We start from the raw sequence: 17278 nt of genomic DNA, 5'->3' as shown, positions 1-17278 counted from the left end.
AACCTATAGCATATGTTACTAGCGGCCCAATTCGCCAGTGTCATTGCAAGGCGAAATAAAAAATATAAACTTGCGATGTCATGTATAATACTTACGGAATGTCCACACGATGCCTCTTTCGTCGTGCGCAATCGCAGACTAAGTCACTTTAGCTGTATTATCAAATGAAATTAAATGATCAAGTGAAATGAATGTTAACTACAATCAAAATGAAAAGTCAATTTTGTTAATGTTCTGTATTTATTGCACATTACATATAAAACCATTTATAATGTTATGGTTTAACGATTCTGTTCTCGGCTTACATTATCTAAGAAACATGTTCATCATTATTTAAAGGTGATCTCAAGGTGAAGTCCGCAATTCCTGAGTATTACGATGTTACCATTTGCTCAGCCAGCCAACTTGCCAGCTCACGTGCTTATAGTCACTGTCAGTCAAGTGGCAGAAAGCATCTATGTCAACTCTGCAAAAAACTGTATCTTAAAGAGCCAGAGCCTGACTTAAAATAAATACTCCAATTTTTTTACACCTGCAATCAAGCAGTGTTTTTCCTTTAATAAAAAACCTTCAAACAGCATACATTATTGTGAACAGGCCATAACAGTACTCAAACTGATATTTTAGTTTTGCTACATACAGTTATTTATAGTGAAGCCTTCACTAGCGTCGTCATTTCTTTTTCACTAGTAAGAAATAAAAGCTGCTCTTTTCAGAAGAGTAATAGATTCACCATATCACAAATATGAGGGCTATTCGGTAAGTGAGGAACGATCGACCGTGAAATGGAAATCACTGTGAAAATCCGACGAGGCTTTTCACAGACGTTTTGAACAGTGTCTCTAGTATGCCCGTCGATCGCATCAAGACGCTCTTTTCAGTTGTGAGCACACTGTGAGTAATTAAAGGTGCCTAGAACAACGATGTCCCCCTCCAAGTAGGAGGGTCCGCTGAGAGGCTTCGCCTTATGGAATGCAGCCCACCTAACACAACTGTCACGCACTTCCTTCTTTATGGAAATTCTCGGCCGCACTCTGCAGGGGCAGTGAAGACGCTTCTGCATCCTTTTCGATGGGAAGTGTTCGATCATCCACAACACAGCCCTAATTGGCTCGTCCTGAGTATCATCTCTGTTAACATGAAACGCTGGATACGAAGACAACACTTGGGCGCAGGCTACGCGCTGTAGACCAGCGTAGAGAATTATCGGAAAGCACGATGATATTGGAAATTTGGTATAACGCTCCGACAAATTTCTAAGTCGGAGCGACGACTTTGTAGAGAAGTACCTGGAAGGTGTAGCTAAATGTGCAAAGAAAACAGTTTTGATTTTCACTGAGGTTTCCATTACGTTACCGATCGTTCCTCACTTTCCGAACAACCCTCGTAGTTTCACTCACTGTGGTGGCACTACTACTGGTTACAAGTCATAGAAAACAAACAATATTTTGGTTGTTGCATTTTGCCACACATAGAATTTAATAATGACATTTAAAAATGTCATCTCAGTCACTCCATCATCCAACTTATGTGCATAACTCAATCACATTGGATACGAAAATCTCGAGACAATCCTTCAGAATATTTCTTTAGTGAAAAATATGATATAAGTTAGATTTTGAAATGGTATGCCACCAAATCCTGCAAAAAGTAAGTACACTTTGCAACTGAATGACAGATCTAACAAGGGAACCTCCCCATCGCACCCCCCTCAGATTTAGTTATAAGTTGGCATAGTGGATAGGCCTTGAAAAACGGAACACAGATCAATCGAGAAAACAGGAAGAAGTTGTGTGGAACTATGAAAAAAAAGCAAAATATACAAACTGAATAGCCCATGCGCAAGATATGCAACATCAAGGAAAGTGTGAGCTACGGAGCGCCGTGGTCCCGTGGTTAGCGTGAGCGGCTGCGGTACGAGAGGTCCTTGGTTCAAGTCCTCCCTCGAGTGTGAAGTTTACTTTTTATCTTCGCAAAGTTATGATCTGTCCGTTCGTTCATTGGCGTCTCTATTCACTGTAATAAGTTTAGTGTCTGTGTTTCGCGACCGCACCGCAAAACCGTGTGATTAGTAGACGAAAGGACGTGCCTCTCCAATGGGAAATGAAAACATTTGATCGCAAGGTCATAGGTCAACCGATTCCTCCACAGGAAAACACGTCTGATATATTCTATACGACACTGGTGACGGCATGTGCGTCACATGACAGGAATATGTTGTTGACCCACCCAACTTGTACACTTGGCGAATGGGTAAAAAGATTCTTCTACCTTGCCCGATTTACGTTTTCTTGTGGATGTGATAATCACTCCCAAAAAAGTGATGAAAACATAACGGACGGACAGGTAATAATAGTCTGAAAATAAAAAATTAAACTCTTCACTCGAGGGAATACTTGAACCAAGGACCTCTCATTCCGCAGCCGCTCACGCTAACCACGGGACCACTGCGCTCCTTAGCTCAGATTCTCCTTGATCTTGCCTATCTTGCGCATGGACTACTCAGTTTGTGTATTTTGCTTATTTTTTTCATAGTTCCACACAACTTCTTCCTGTTTTCTCGATTGATCTGTGTTCCGTTTTTTAAGGCCTATCCACTGTGCCAACTTATAACCAAATCTGAGGGGAGTGCGATGGGGAGGTTCCCTTGTAAGTTATTACGGGAGTACTGGAGCAGATATTTGTGTCAACAGCTTTGTGTCGGGTGTCACACTGCTGGGGATGGCGACTGAAGCGTATCTGTACGGCATCCAGTTCAGCTACGTCTGTCTGGGACTCATCATCAGCTCCATTGTAAATGCACTTGCTTTCCTGCCAGTCTTCTACGACCTCCACATCACATCTACTTACGAGGTATGGTGGTATTAATCCTGTTACAATAACACGTCCCTAATGCTGTTGTTTTTGAAAGAGATATCTCAAAAACTTGCTTAATAATAGTCTTTGTTCTGTAGCTAATTTGAAATTTTCAGCTTTTTGTTGTTTTCGATACAGTCATAACTGCAAAAGGTGACTCTACTAATAACTAGATCAGAACCACTAATTACGTCTTAGAGCAGATTAAGGGTATAAAAGAGAAATTTAAAAAATTATCTGTGTCAGTTTTTATTTTATTCCACAACACATTTCACAGGTTTAAACCATTATTATCAAGGTGACAAAGAAACAGATTAGAGTTTCTTTTTGTGGACACAATTAGCTGTCAGTATTAATCTTAGTTTTGAAGTTATTCCAGTAAAAAGAACACTGAGGATTGTTATAAATATTCATTCTTATCACTGAATCGCACACAAACACATGTAGATCTTGTACAGTTGCACACGTTTATATATCCATGGTGGGTCTCGATGGATTACTCTCTCACATTCATATGGCTCAAATGGTTCAAATGGCTCTGAGCACTATGGGACTTAATTTCTGAGGTCATCAGTCCCATTCAGATGGGTCAGTGGCTTCTTTTATAATTTCTTTTCCTGGTTAACGCTTTTTAACTTTGAATGACCTGTAATTCTACACGTGTAACATCACTGGACTGCTTTTGTTTTGTGTTTGTGTGTTAATCAGAACAGAAATATGTATTTATAAGTACCTTCGGTACTTGATTTATTTGAAGACCCTCGAAATGAAGTTGTAAACAGAGAACTGACGCCATGGCTCTAATACACTGATCAGGAACAACATTATGACCACCGACCTAGTGTTGATATACACCCATGGAGGCGCTAGCAGCGTCACGTGGCGAGGAATGTCTGCTAGTCAGACACACGCACGGTTCAGGTAGTATCAGTGAGCGTGCTGTCCGTGTGTAGAATGTGGAAGGCGGGCAATCTATCTGACTTTGACCGAGGGCAGATTGTGATGGTCCGGAGGCTGAGCACGAGCATTTTGGAAACTGCACGACTTGTCCGGTGTTTGAGGAGTGCTGTGGTGAGTGTCTTCAACATGTGGCGAAACCATGGCGAAACCACGTCCAGAAGTCGTGGTGTTGGACAGCCACTCCTCATTACAGATGTCGCACGTCATAGGCAGGGCAAACAAAACAGGACAGGTAGCGAACTGTGGCGGAATTAATGTCAGACATTAATTTTGGGCAGAGTACCAGTTAGCTTTATCAGCAGAAGATGACAAACGTTTTCTACTGCAACAAATACGCTAGCATGGGATTGACTATATTATTTGGCTGACTATGATATCAGTTTCAGCTGGACTAAAATGCGTTTTTGACAGCTAATACAGGCAATTTAGACGTGTTCTTGTCAACGTAATATATTATGTGCAACATATCTCAATGTTACTTCCTGGCAGATTAAAACTGTGTACCTGACCGAGACTCGAACTCGGGACCTTTGCCTTTCGCGGGCAAGGGCTCTACCGACTGAGCTACCCAAGCACGACTCACGCCCCGTCCGCCAGTACCTCGTCTCCTACCTTTCAAACTTCGCAGAAGCTCTCCTGCGAAACTTGGAGAACTAGCACTCCTGGAAGAAAGGATATTACGGAGACATGGCTTAGCCACAGCCTTGGGGTTGTTTCTAGAATGAAATTTTCACTCTACAGCGGAGTGTGTGCTGATACGAAACTTCCTGGCAGATTAAAACTGTGTGCCGGACCGAGACTCGAACTCGGGACCTTTGCCTTTCGCGGGTCGTTCTTGGGTAGTTCAGTCGGTAGAGCACTTGCCCGCGAAAGGCAAAGGTCCCGAGTTCGAGTCTCGCTCCGGCACACAGTTTTAATCTCCCAAGAAGTTTCGTATCAGCGCACACTCCGCTGCAGAGTGAAAATTTCATTCTATCTCAATGTTTTTCTTGTGATCTGTACCTATTATGTCCTGTTTGAACTTCCATAACATACATCATATTCCATCGCCTTCATGCGTTGCCTATATTACATCATGTAATAGCTTTCGGAGTAAGGACTGAGCAGCATGTATGAACTCACTAGCAGACGTTTCGCAATGTGACTCCATCTTGCATTAAAATAGTGGTGGTGGCCTTTCTACGTTCTTGCAAAGTTGAAATCACGTGGTGCACTAAGATTTCGTTATAATGTGTAGATGTCACTGTACACATAACAGGCTCATGACATGTCATCTCCTCAAAGAAGACCAAGAATGAAGGTGAATGTGAAACCACTCCACCGAATCAAATAAGCTGAGTCAATGGATGTTCCTGCACAAGTGCCAGAGTGAAGTCCCATATGCAACAGTTCTGCACATTCACGGCACTATGCAATGTAAAACGTGTCTCGTCCGTCCAAAGAATATTCCTCGACAACATGTCATTCATTTCCATGCGTACAAAAAAACGAATGGCAAAGTCTCAGTTTTGTAGCCTATCTCAGGGACTCATTTCATGTACATGAAGAGTCTTGCATGGATATCAGCGTAAAATGCTCCGCAAAATATTTTGAACTGTTGACCAGGGGACAGACAACTTCCATGACACGACTCGAGCACTGATTGCTGAATTTGACGCATGTGTTATACGATCAGCTACAGCCGGAGCAAATTCATCAGCAACTACCATGAGCATATGTCGCCACCCTCTCCCTGCTGTACCACCTAATTCACCTGTTTCTTCAAATTTCTTGATCATATCCTTTGGCCCATTTATTAACATGCTGCCCCTTCGCAGGTATTCCTGTCCGCGATATTCCCGCAGTGAAGCGCTACTATTGTTGCTGTTCTGATAAAACAGGTTTATTGGCTATGTCTGGTGTTCCCTCTCAATAGCCACTGAAATTTGTACGGAAAACTTCAACCTTCTTTTCCCTTTACACCGACTGTCACTAGACAAAAGAAATCAACACGCATCAGCATGTGAGTGATGTCAAAACGGAAAACATTACACATTCTGACTGCTACACTGCCATATGTTCACTTGGTGGCAGGAAGTTGAACTACACTACTGGCCATTAAAATTGCTACACCACGAAGATGACGTGCTACAGACGCGAAATTTAACCGACAGGAAGAAGATGCTGTGATTTGCACATGATTAGCTTTTCAGAGCATTCACACAAGGTTGGCGCCGGTGGCGACACCTACAACGTGCTGACATGAGGAAAGTTTCCAACCGATTTCTCATACACAAACAGCAGCTGACCAGTGTTGCCTGGTGAAACGTTGTTGTGATGCCTCGTGTAAGGAGGAGAAATGCGTACCATCACGTTTCCGACTTTGATAAAGGTCGTATTGTAGCCTATCGCGATTGCGGTTTACCGTATCGCGACATTGCTGCTCGTGTTGGTCGAGATCCAATGACTGTTAGCAGAATATGGAATCGGTAGGTACAGGAGGGAAATACGGAACGCCGTGCTGGATCCCAACGGCCTCGTATCACTACCAGTCGAGATGACAGGCATTTTATCACCATAGCTGTAACGGATCGTGCAGCCACGTCTCGATCCCTGAGTCAACAGATGAGGACGTTTGCAAGATAACAACCACCTGCACGAACAGTTCGACGACGATTGCAGCAGAGTGGACTGTCAGCTCGGAGACCATGGCTGCAGTTACCCTTGACGCTGTATCACAGACAGGAGCGCCTGCGATGGTGTACGCAACGACGAACCTGGGTGCACGAATGGCAAAACGTCATTTTTTCGGATGAATCCAGGTTCTGTTTACAGCATCGTGAAGGTCGCATCCGTGTTTGGCGACACCGCGGTGAACGCACATTGGAAGCGTGTATTCGTCATCGCCAGACTGGCGTATACTCCTGCGTGATGGTATGGGTTGCCATTGGTTACACGTCTCGGTCACCTCTTGTTCGCACTGACGGCACTTTGAACAGTGAACGTTACATTTCAGATGTGTTGCGATCTGTGGCTCTACCCTTCATTCGATCCCTACGGAAACCTACATTTCAGCAGGATAACGCACGACCGCATGTTGCAGGTCCTGTACAGGCAGTTCTGAATACAGAAAATGTTCGACTGCTGCCCTGGCCAGCACATTCTCCAGATCTCTGACCAATTGAAAACGTCTGGTCAATGGAGGCGAAGCAACTGGCTCGTCACAATACGCCAGTCACTACTCTTGATGAACTCTGGTGTCGTGTTGAAGCTGCATGGGCAGCTGTACCTGTACACGCCATCCAATCTCTGTTTGACTCAATGCCCAGGCGTATCAAGGCCGTTATTACGGCCAGAGGTGGTTGTTCTGGGTACTGATTTCTCAGGATCTATGCACCCACATGCGTGAAAATATAATCACATGTCAGTTCTAGTATGATATATTTGTCCAATGAATACCCATTTATCAACTGCATTTGTTCTTGGTATATCAATTTTAATGGCCAGTAGTGTATTATGTTTTCACCAACCCGCAAGCGCACTGATTAATAAACATACCTATGGTGTTTCAGCATTCTCCAAAGTACAATCAACAGCCTGCACTGAAGCAGTCGGAACACAGCAAGGTTAATTATGTCCACCCATTAATTGTTACTGGAGTAGGCCTTGCGCTGTGAAATTGAAATGTTGTGGCGCAAGTGTTTTTCCACTCATCCTACTCTTTGTGCCAGTGCGGGTCAAGCACGCAAGGTTCCTGAGAGAGTGCATATAGTGAGGAGTTTGCGAAGGCAACGCCATGCAGGGATTTGTTCTGGCAGCGGGACACAGTGGTGTGCAGTCAGCAGTGCTGAGAGGAAGCAGCAACATCGACTTGAGCAAGTGACAGAGGCCACAGTGTGCAGCAGCTGGTCGTTTGTGGGCCAGCACTGGGAACCTGGTATGGTGCACCGGCCACACTTGTTTTGCGTTGGCATAGCTGGCCCAAGTAGTCATTACAGGAAGCAGTCATCAGTAATGGCGGGGGAGTTAGGAGTGAGGAACGTGAGCAGCCACACCGTCTACCGCCAGCGCCAGAGGATGCTGTGAGCAGCAATGGACTAATAGTGGGGCAGCGTCAGGACATTGTTGGCGCACTGGCCGGACTTGCCTTGTATTGACATCCTATGCAAGTATTCAGTGATCTGTAGCTCATTGACAGCCACCCTACACAGAAGAGCATCATGGAAATGTGAGTAGAGTGAAAGCAGCAGCAGTGTAATGCAACAGTCAGCATGGACCGTGGCCAGGTGCAAAGTGGGCTTCACTGAAGTGGGACGGCACATGGTGTCTTCCTGTTGGTGCCCAGGAGAAGACGGTAGGTCATTGTCAGTGAGGAGGAATGGTGGAGAAGTTGGTTATGGCAAGACAGTGGACAGCACAAAGTGATGTGTGCATTTGTGGAACGTATTTGCTATTGGTAACTAGAGGTGGTTACCAGAGTTCGCTCAATTAGATTAAAGTGCATTGGTGTATATCGGGGTAGGTCACGTCACCTCGATTCAGGTTGCTGTGTGTGACACGTCACCTCGATTCAGGTTGCTGTGTGTGAAAGCATGGCGAGACCAAGAAGGATTTGACTGTGCCAAAATTATTTTCAAAGGTTTTGCACGATGTGGCTGTGCTGGCTTACAGTGTGACATCTGGATTGTGGTAATTTACACATAGCGAGGCTGTAGTACAACACAGCAAGAAGCTGTTATATCTTTCGCTTACTTGTTTTTTCCATTATTTTGTGTTTGCTTATCTGCATTTTCTTTTGGTAGATACAGTAGTGACAGTTCTATGTGGTTGTCTTGTCTGTAGGGCCAGTCAGAAGTAGTAGACTGTTGATAGTATAGTGAGTCAGTTGCTTGTCCTACTTTATTTTATTGTGTGCTTGCAAAGCTAATCACGGAGAGAAACAAGTTGTCATTTCATTTGGAGACTTCTTGTGCAGTCGTTCTCGGGTGAAGCAAGATTACGTTATTTATATAATATATCTACGAGGCCTATTCGGAAGTCGCGAAATTGAGTCCACAGTGAAAATCAAAACTGTTTTATTTGCAACGGTTAGCTACAACTTCCAGTTACTTATCTCCATAGTCACCGAGCCCACTTAGACGTTTGTCGTAGCGTTGTACCAACTTTACAAAATCCTCATTATAGAAGGCAGCCGCCAGTGCTTTCCCCCAATTGTCTACGCTGGCCTACAGCTCGTTGTTTGTGCCAAAATGTTGTCTTCATAGCCAGCGGTTCATGTGAGCAGAGATGAAACTCAAAGAGTGACAAATACTGGCTGTATTGTGGGTAATCAAACATTTCCAATTGAAAACGATGCAGGAGCATCTTCATTGCCCCTGAAGAATGCGGCTGAGAATTGTCTTGAAGAAGAAAACGCACGACAGTTATGTAATATTGGCTGCATAGCTTCAGGCGAAATTTCTCAGAGGCCCTCGTACTTGGCGGTAGACACTATTGTTCTAGGTATCTTTATGTGGTCCCTGTGTGCTCAGAACTAAAAAGAAATGCGATCGACGGGCATACCAGAGACACTGCCCAACACACCTGTGCAAAACTACATCGGATTTTCACTGTGGTTTCCATTTCGCGACCGATCGTTCCTTACTTTCCGAATAACCCTCGTATGTATTTTAGCAAACGCTATGTTGTATATTATTGAGGCTCATTGTGAGAAGATTGTTGCTTTTCTTTTGGGGTGGCATCTTGTGTTGATCTCTTGTATCGTTAGATTCCTGAAATTATTATTCTTGAAACAGAAACTGAGTGCGAAGGCTTAAAATTCGTATGCGCTGTGATGTTGTAAGATGTATATGTTACTCAACAGATATCCCAGTTTACGTTTGATGCTGTATGGTCCATCGTCCCAGTTACAAGTTGCCTATACAAAAATTAGATTTCCAGTATTTCGCATAGCTATAGACCGAATTTAAAATTTTAAAAGCTGTCATAGTCTTCTCAGTAAGACGTATAATCTTACGTTATAGGTTTAACACAATAAGACAAGTAATATAGTTAGGAACTGCGCGTAAGTCTTGAGGCATCATAACTCACTGTGCGAAAATATCCCGGTGACATTCTTTCAGTATTTGTGAGTGTGAGCACGTAGCGACTTCCAACAAACTTGAAACATTATTTCACATCTATAGTATCCTGTTCTCGTAGATACTCACTGCAAAATCACGAAATGAAAAAAGTTTATTGCTTACTGGAATTTCGCTGTTCTTGGTTCAAATGGCTCTGAGCACTATGGGACTCAACTGCTGTGGTCATAAGTCCCCTAGAACTTAGAACTACTTAAACCTAACTAACCTAAGGACATCACACACATCCATGCCCGAGGCAGGATTCGAACCTGCGACCGTAGTGGTCGTGCGGTTCCAGACTGTAGCGCCTTTAACCGCTCGGTCACTCCGGCCGGCCGCTGTTCTTGCAGTAAAACTTTAACATTAGGCGTGACGTCTAAATTTACTACTTCTTTACTACTGACTCTGTTCGTTACACACTTTGCAGAAAATATCCACATATGCTCTTGAATGTACCTGCGGAATTACATCTTTGTGCGACACGCAGTTCAGGAGGTACGAACGTAATAAACATTGAGATGCGTGAAAAACTAGCTTCTGCTTAAAATGAAGTACGAATTACGCAGACTATATTCATCCAGTAACTGATAGTGAGAACACTTATCAACTTCCAACGATCTTTATACAAAATATCAACCCTTTTCTGAACATCTACCCTTTTACATGCTTAATGTAAAATATTTAACAAATTAACTCATTTGTAAAGTAGTCGGACATGTGACGCTGTTTTATATACGGGAGTTCGATACTTTAAGGGAAGAAAGGGTTTACTGGTTGTTTAATAAAGGAAATATTAATTGTTAGCCTCTTCCCCATAACATCGATCGCACACGCGTTTGACACGTACAAGACGTTTGAGAAAAGTAATGAGACTGACAACTCGCGAATATACATTCTGGGTGTTCACAAATTTTTAGATTCAGATAAATCTGAGAATGTGAAATTAAGAGCATCTGCTATATAACACTTATGCTTATCAACAAGTTCACACAAGTACAGCCACTGCCAGTAATAGCAACAAAGCAATAATAATAGTAACAATAATAAGAGGCATAACTTATCTGACAAAAGAAAGAATTGTTTTTGCTGAATTTTATTGCTTTGTACATAATTAGGTACAGTTTCAGGCCATAATGACATATGTGTAAGCTTTCGCAGCTCTCCATTTCACATTTTTGTGTAAGTTGGAGTTTTCTGCTTTTTCATTTTTTCTGACAAATGTACAACATCCCTAACAGATGTATTTGTTCGCGAAATTGCTTCTGGGCTGAAAATCAGTTATTCTTACGTTAGCCCCACACAACAACTTGGGCTAACTGTATATTTCGCTGTTAAATGTTCGCTTGTAGTCACGCTTATTTGACTTCGTCACTCTCTCAATCAATGGATCTGCTCACGGAGGACCCAGTTCTTTTGCGCCTACGTTTTCCTGGTAATTTACTTTTCTGTTCCGAGAATGAGATTTTCACTCTACAGCGGAGTGTGTGCTGATATGAAAGTTCCTGTCAGATTAAAGCTGTGTTCTGGGCCGAGACTCGAACTCGGGACCTTTGCCTTTCGTGGGCAAGTGCTCTACCGACTGAGCCACCTAAGCACGACTCACGACTCATCTTCACAGCTTAACTTGTCTGTTACCATTTAAAATAGAGTTACCATAGTTCATGTTTACACTGCACACGAAGGCCGACCCACACAATAAACAACGAACTCCAAACACAAAGTGCCGTTGGTGGAAATCATTAAACTCAAGTAGTAATGTCTATCAAAACTTGGTCACTTGACTAGAATACAGATGAGGCGCTGATATCCATAAGGGTCTAAAGCACACCGCCGTCGATCCCACATACAAGTGAATACCAGAGAAACCAGTGATACAAATTTTCCTGAATATTCATATATACAATGTGGGCCCACAGTACATATAAACCTGGCTCACTATAAGATCAACGATTTCGGAAGCATGAAAAAATGCTACAGTCCCACAATCGACAGTGATATGCTTTAGGCCCTTATGATGTTCAACACCTCAGATAGATTACTGTATGACAATATTTCACTTAGAAACCCACAAAATAGCTTTACTGTCAGTTCAACTTAACATACACTCCTGGAAATGGAAAAAAGAACACATTGACACCGGTGTGTCAGACCCACCATACTTGCTCCGGACACTGCGAGAGGGCTGTACAAGCAATGATCACACGCACGGCACAGCGGACACACCAGGAACCGCGGTGTTGGCCGTCGAATGGCGCTAGCTGCGCAGCATTTGTGCACCGCCGCCGTCAGTGTCAGCCAGTTTGCCGTGGCATACGGAGCTCCATCGCAGTCTTTAACACTGGTAGCATGCCGCGACAGCGTGGACGTGAACCGTATGTGCAGTTGACGGACTTTGAGCGAGGGCGTATAGTGGGCATGCGGGAGGCCGGGTGGACGTACCGCCGAATTGCTCAACACGTGGGGCGTGAGGTCTCCACAGTACATCGATGTTGTCGCCAGTGGTCGGCGGAAGGTGCACGTGCCCGTCGACCTGGGACCGGACCGCAGCGACGCACGGATGCACGCCAAGACCGTAGGATCCTACGCAGTGCCGTAGGGGACCGCACCGCCACTTCCCAGCAAATTAGGGACACTGTTGCTCCTGGGGTATCGGCGAGGACCATTCGCAACCGTCTCCATGAAGTTGGGCTACGGTCCCGCACACCGTTAGGCCGTCTTCCGCTCACGCCCCAACATCGTGCAATCCGCCTCCAGTGGTGTCGCGACAGGCGTGAATGGAGGGACAAATGGAGACGTGTCGTCTTCAGCGATGAGAGTCGCTTCTGCCTTGGTGCCAATGATGGTCGTATGCGTGTTTGGCGCCGTGCAGGTGAGCGCCACAATCAGGACTGCATACGACCAAGGCACACAGGGCCAACACCCGGCATCATGGTGTGGGGAGCGATCTCCTACACTGGCCGTACACCACTGGTGATCGTTGAGGGGACACTGAATAGTGCACGGTACATCCAAACCGTCATCGAACCCATCGTTCTACCATTACTAGACCGGCATGGGAACTTGCTGTTCCAACAGGACAATGCACGTCCGCATGTATCCCGTGCCACCCAACGTGCTCTAGAAGGTGTAAGTCAACTACCCTGGCCAGCAAGATCTCCGGATCTGTCCCCCATTGAGCATGTTTGGGACTGGATGAAGCGTCGTCTCACGCGGTCTGCACGTCCAGCACGAACGCTGGTCCAACTGAGGCGCCAGGTGGAAATGGCATGGCAAGCCGTTCCACAGGACTACATCCAGCATCTCTACGATCGTCTCCATGGGAGAATAGAAGCCTGCATTGCTGCGAAAGGTGGATATACACTGTACTAGTGCCGACATTGTGCATGCTCTGTTGCCTGTGTCTATGTTCCTGTGGTTCTGTCAGTGTGATCATGTGATGTATCTGACCCCAGGAATGTGTCAATAAAGTTTCCCCTTCCTGGGACAATGAATTCACGGTGTTCTTATTTCAATTTCCAGGAGTGTATATTGATGTCTGATCTAATTTTGCTATAGTACGTAGTGAGCGAATTAGCATATCTGAGGGGTGTGCTATTACCTAGCAGGATTTATGCCGAACGAATGGGAATAAAAGCCTGCTGCAGTGTGCTACCACCTGGCGACCCTGATGTAAACTTCTAGTTGAGTGGCAAGCAAAAAATTTGTAAATTTGTGGTAAGATCTTATGAGACCAAACTGCTGAGGTCCCTAAGCTTACACAATACTTAATCTAACTTAAACTAACTTATGCTATGGACAACACTCACGCCCATGCCCGAGGGAGGACTCGAACCTCCGACGGGGGCAGCCGCGCGGTGAGTGACAAGGACTAGCTGTGCACATTGTGAGCAGTGCAAGTTGTTTATCAAACCCGTATCTATTTGGCCCGTGAGGCAATTACGTCACGCGAGTTGCGCACGCGGAAAAGCCCCTTAAAACGTGCACAAGTGAAGATGTGCTCGCGAACCTGATACCAAGTTTCACGGAGCCTAGGGGAGCTGTGTCGCGGTAAATTTAAGTGCCGTATCTTTCAGATTGCGCCATCTATGTTACGTTTAAAAGAATTCAAAGAAAAATAACCAATAAATCGGCAAGGTGTCAAAAGTTAGGGTGTTCACGTGCTCTTTTGCTCATACACAGCAGCTGCCACTGCTGACAACACTGCGAGCGATTTGGCAACGCTGTGTTGTTCTACTCGTGTAGGCCGGTGTGTTCGTCCCTTCCAGATGCTCAGTCGGAGTTTTGGCTTCATACAGTCATTATGTGATGTCTAAGAACGCCATCAGTGATTTTGTATTTTTGTTGTGTGTTACGAAAATGAAACAGTGGAATTTAAAGGAACGTTATTCATTAAGTTTTGTGTTTAACTTGGGGAATCCGCGAGTGTGACCCTTGTGAAGTTGAAACAGGTCTATAGAGAACATTCTTTATCAGTAGCACAAGTTTTTCGCTGGCACATATAATTTTTTGCAGACTGAGAACACATTGAAGATGGTGTCACTCAGGGAGATCTTCAACATCAAAAACCGACGAAGACGAATGTGTGTGTGCTCTTGTAAGATCAGTCCGATGTTTAACAATAATGATGACGATGAGGTCCCATACTCAGAGAAGCGTTGGGGACGACGCGGGAGTCCCGCACCGCCGTACTAGGCAAGGTCCTAGTGGAGGTGGTTTGTCATTGCCTTCCTCCGACCGTAATGGGGATGAATGGTAATGATGAAAACGACACATAACGCGCAGTCATCTCGACGCAGGAAAAACCCCTGACCCCGCCGGGAATCGAACCCACGACCCCGTACGCGGGAAGCGAGAACGCTACGACAAGACCACGAGCTGTGGATATTAACAATAAGGATTATGGGAGACCTGTTACATTTAAACTCTTTCACTGTACATCAAATTTTGATCGTAGTTTAGCTCATGCGTATGGTTAAGGCCTCCATCATGACAGTGCCCAATGTCACATGGTCACTTCCATCACCGAATTTTTAACCTCGAAAGATATTCCTGTCGTTCCAAAGCCCCCACTGTTCACCTGATATGGGTACTTATGACTTTTTTCTTTCCCCAAAATAGAAAAATATCGTAAAAGAACGTAATTTTGGAACTATGGACAACATTCAAAAGAATGTATCCGACATGTTGAAGGCTTTCAGGGCTGCTTCCAAGGCCGGGAACAACACGACTCCGTCGGCGTATAGCTACTAAAGGGAACTACTCTGAAGGGGACAATATTGTTGTTAAAAAAAAACAAAGATAGTAGATAAAATATCACTCTCATTGCTTTTCTGACACACCGCGTATACTCGTATTACACACGTCTGCACTCCTACTCTCCTGCCTGTTTGTCCATCTCCTCCTCCTTCACCCTCTGTCCATATCCTTATCCCCCTCTCTGTGTGCCGGCCGTTGTAGCCGAGCGGTTATAGGCGCTTCATTCAAGAACCGCGCGACCGCAGGTTCGAATCCTGCCTCGGGCATGGATGTGTGTGATGTCCTTAGGTTTGTTAGGTTTAAGTAGTTCTAAGTTCTAGGGGACTGATGACTTCAGAAGTTAAGTCCCATAGTGCTCAGAGCCATTTGAACCATTTTTTTTCTTCAGCCTGTCTTTGTCCACCTCATCCTCCCACTTCTATCTGTCCATATCCTCCTGTATCTATCTCAGTCTGCCACCAGTGATGCCTGTCAGCATGTGTAGCCCTTGAAAAACAGGTTAACAAAAGCAAGATGTTGGTATAGTATCTCGCATCGGAATGTCAGGCAGTGGGACTGAACGTTAAACATTCCACGACAAAATTTATGCCTAATAAATGAACCAGCGTAAGAAATGTACAATTCATAAAGCAGATTACTGGACACTCTCAGAGAATACGTCTATCTTGGCCAGCTTGTAAATATGACAGGAGACATAAGACTGGAAATCTTTCAACACATCAAGCATGTGGAAGACATTCAACTACACTACTGGCCATTAAAATTGCTACACCACGAAGATGATGTGCTACAGACGCGAAATTTAACCTACAGGAAGAAGATGCTGTGATATGCAAATGATTAGCTTTTCAGAACATTCACACAAGATTGGCGCCGGTGGCGACATCTACAACGTGCTGACATGAGGAAAGTTTCCAACCGATTACTCATACACAAACAGCAGTTGACCGGCGTTGCCTGGTGAAACGTTGTTGTGATGCCTCGTACAAGGAGGAGAAATGCGTACCATCACGTTTCCGACTTTGATAAAGGTCGGATTGTAGCCTATCGCGATTGCGGTTTACCGTATCGCGACATTGCTGCTCGCGTTGGTAGAGATCCAATGACTGTTAGCAGAATGTGGAATCAGTGGGTTCAGGAGTGTAATACGGAACGCCATGCTGGATCCCAACGGCCTCGTATCACTAGCAGTCGAGATGACAGGCATCTTATCCGCATGGCTGTAACGGATCGTGCAGCCACGTCTCGGGATCCCTGAGTCAACAGATGGGGACGTTTGCAAGACAACAACGATCTGCACGAACAGTTCGACGACGTTGTGGACTATCAACTCTGAGACCATGGCTGCGGTTACCCTTGACGCTGCATCACAGACAGGAGTGCCTGCGATGGTGTACCAACGACGAACCTGGGTGCACGAATGGGAAAACATCATTTTTTCGGATGAATCCAGTTTCTGTTTACAGCATCATGATGGTCGCATCCGTGTTTGGTGACATGGCGGTGAACGCACATTGGAAGCGTGTATTCGTCATCGCCATACTGGCGTATCACCCGGCGTGATGGTATGGGGGGCCATTGGTTACACGTCTCCGTCATCTCTTGTTCGCATTGATGGCACGTTGAACAGTGGACGTTACATTTCAGATGTGTTACGACCCGTGGCTCCATCCTTTATTCGATCCCTACGAAACCCTACATTTCAAGCAGGATAATGCACGACCGCATGTAGCAGGTCCTGTACGAGCAGTTCTGGATACAGAAAATGTTCGACTGCTGCCCTGGCCAGCACATTCACCAACTGAAAACGTCTGGTCAATGGTGGCCGAGCAACTGGCTCGTCACAATACGCCAGTCACTACTCTTGATGAACTGTGGTATCGTGTTGAAGCTGCATGGGCAGCTGTACCTGTACACGCCATCCAAGCTCTGTTTGACTCAATGCCCAGGCGTATCAAGGCCGTTATTACGGCCAGAGGTGGTTGTTCTGGGTACTGATTCCTTAGGATCTATGCACCCAAATTGCGTGAAAATGTAATCACGTGTCAGTTTTAGTACAATATATTTGTCCAATGAATACCCGTTTATCATCCGTATTTCTTGTT

At 45.0% G+C, this 17278-nt stretch overlaps 1 protein-coding gene across 1 annotated transcript in view; it reads left to right on the top strand.

Moving 5' to 3' along the window:
* Positions 1-17278, top strand: part of LOC124803003 (sodium-coupled monocarboxylate transporter 1-like) — a 180532-nt gene that overhangs the window by 23417 nt on the left and 139837 nt on the right. Inside the window, exon 3 of the mRNA XM_047264110.1 lies at positions 2694-2853. Within this exon, the coding sequence (XP_047120066.1) occupies positions 2694-2853 (160 nt within the window). The remainder of the gene's footprint in view (positions 1-2693; positions 2854-17278) is intronic.

The sequence above is a fragment of the Schistocerca piceifrons genome, chromosome 6 (genome assembly GCF_021461385.2).
Source record: "Schistocerca piceifrons isolate TAMUIC-IGC-003096 chromosome 6, iqSchPice1.1, whole genome shotgun sequence".
Lineage (NCBI taxonomy): Eukaryota > Metazoa > Arthropoda > Insecta > Orthoptera > Acrididae > Schistocerca > Schistocerca piceifrons.
Note: the sequence above shows the minus strand (reverse complement) of the source record. Positions and strands in the feature narration are given on the sequence as shown.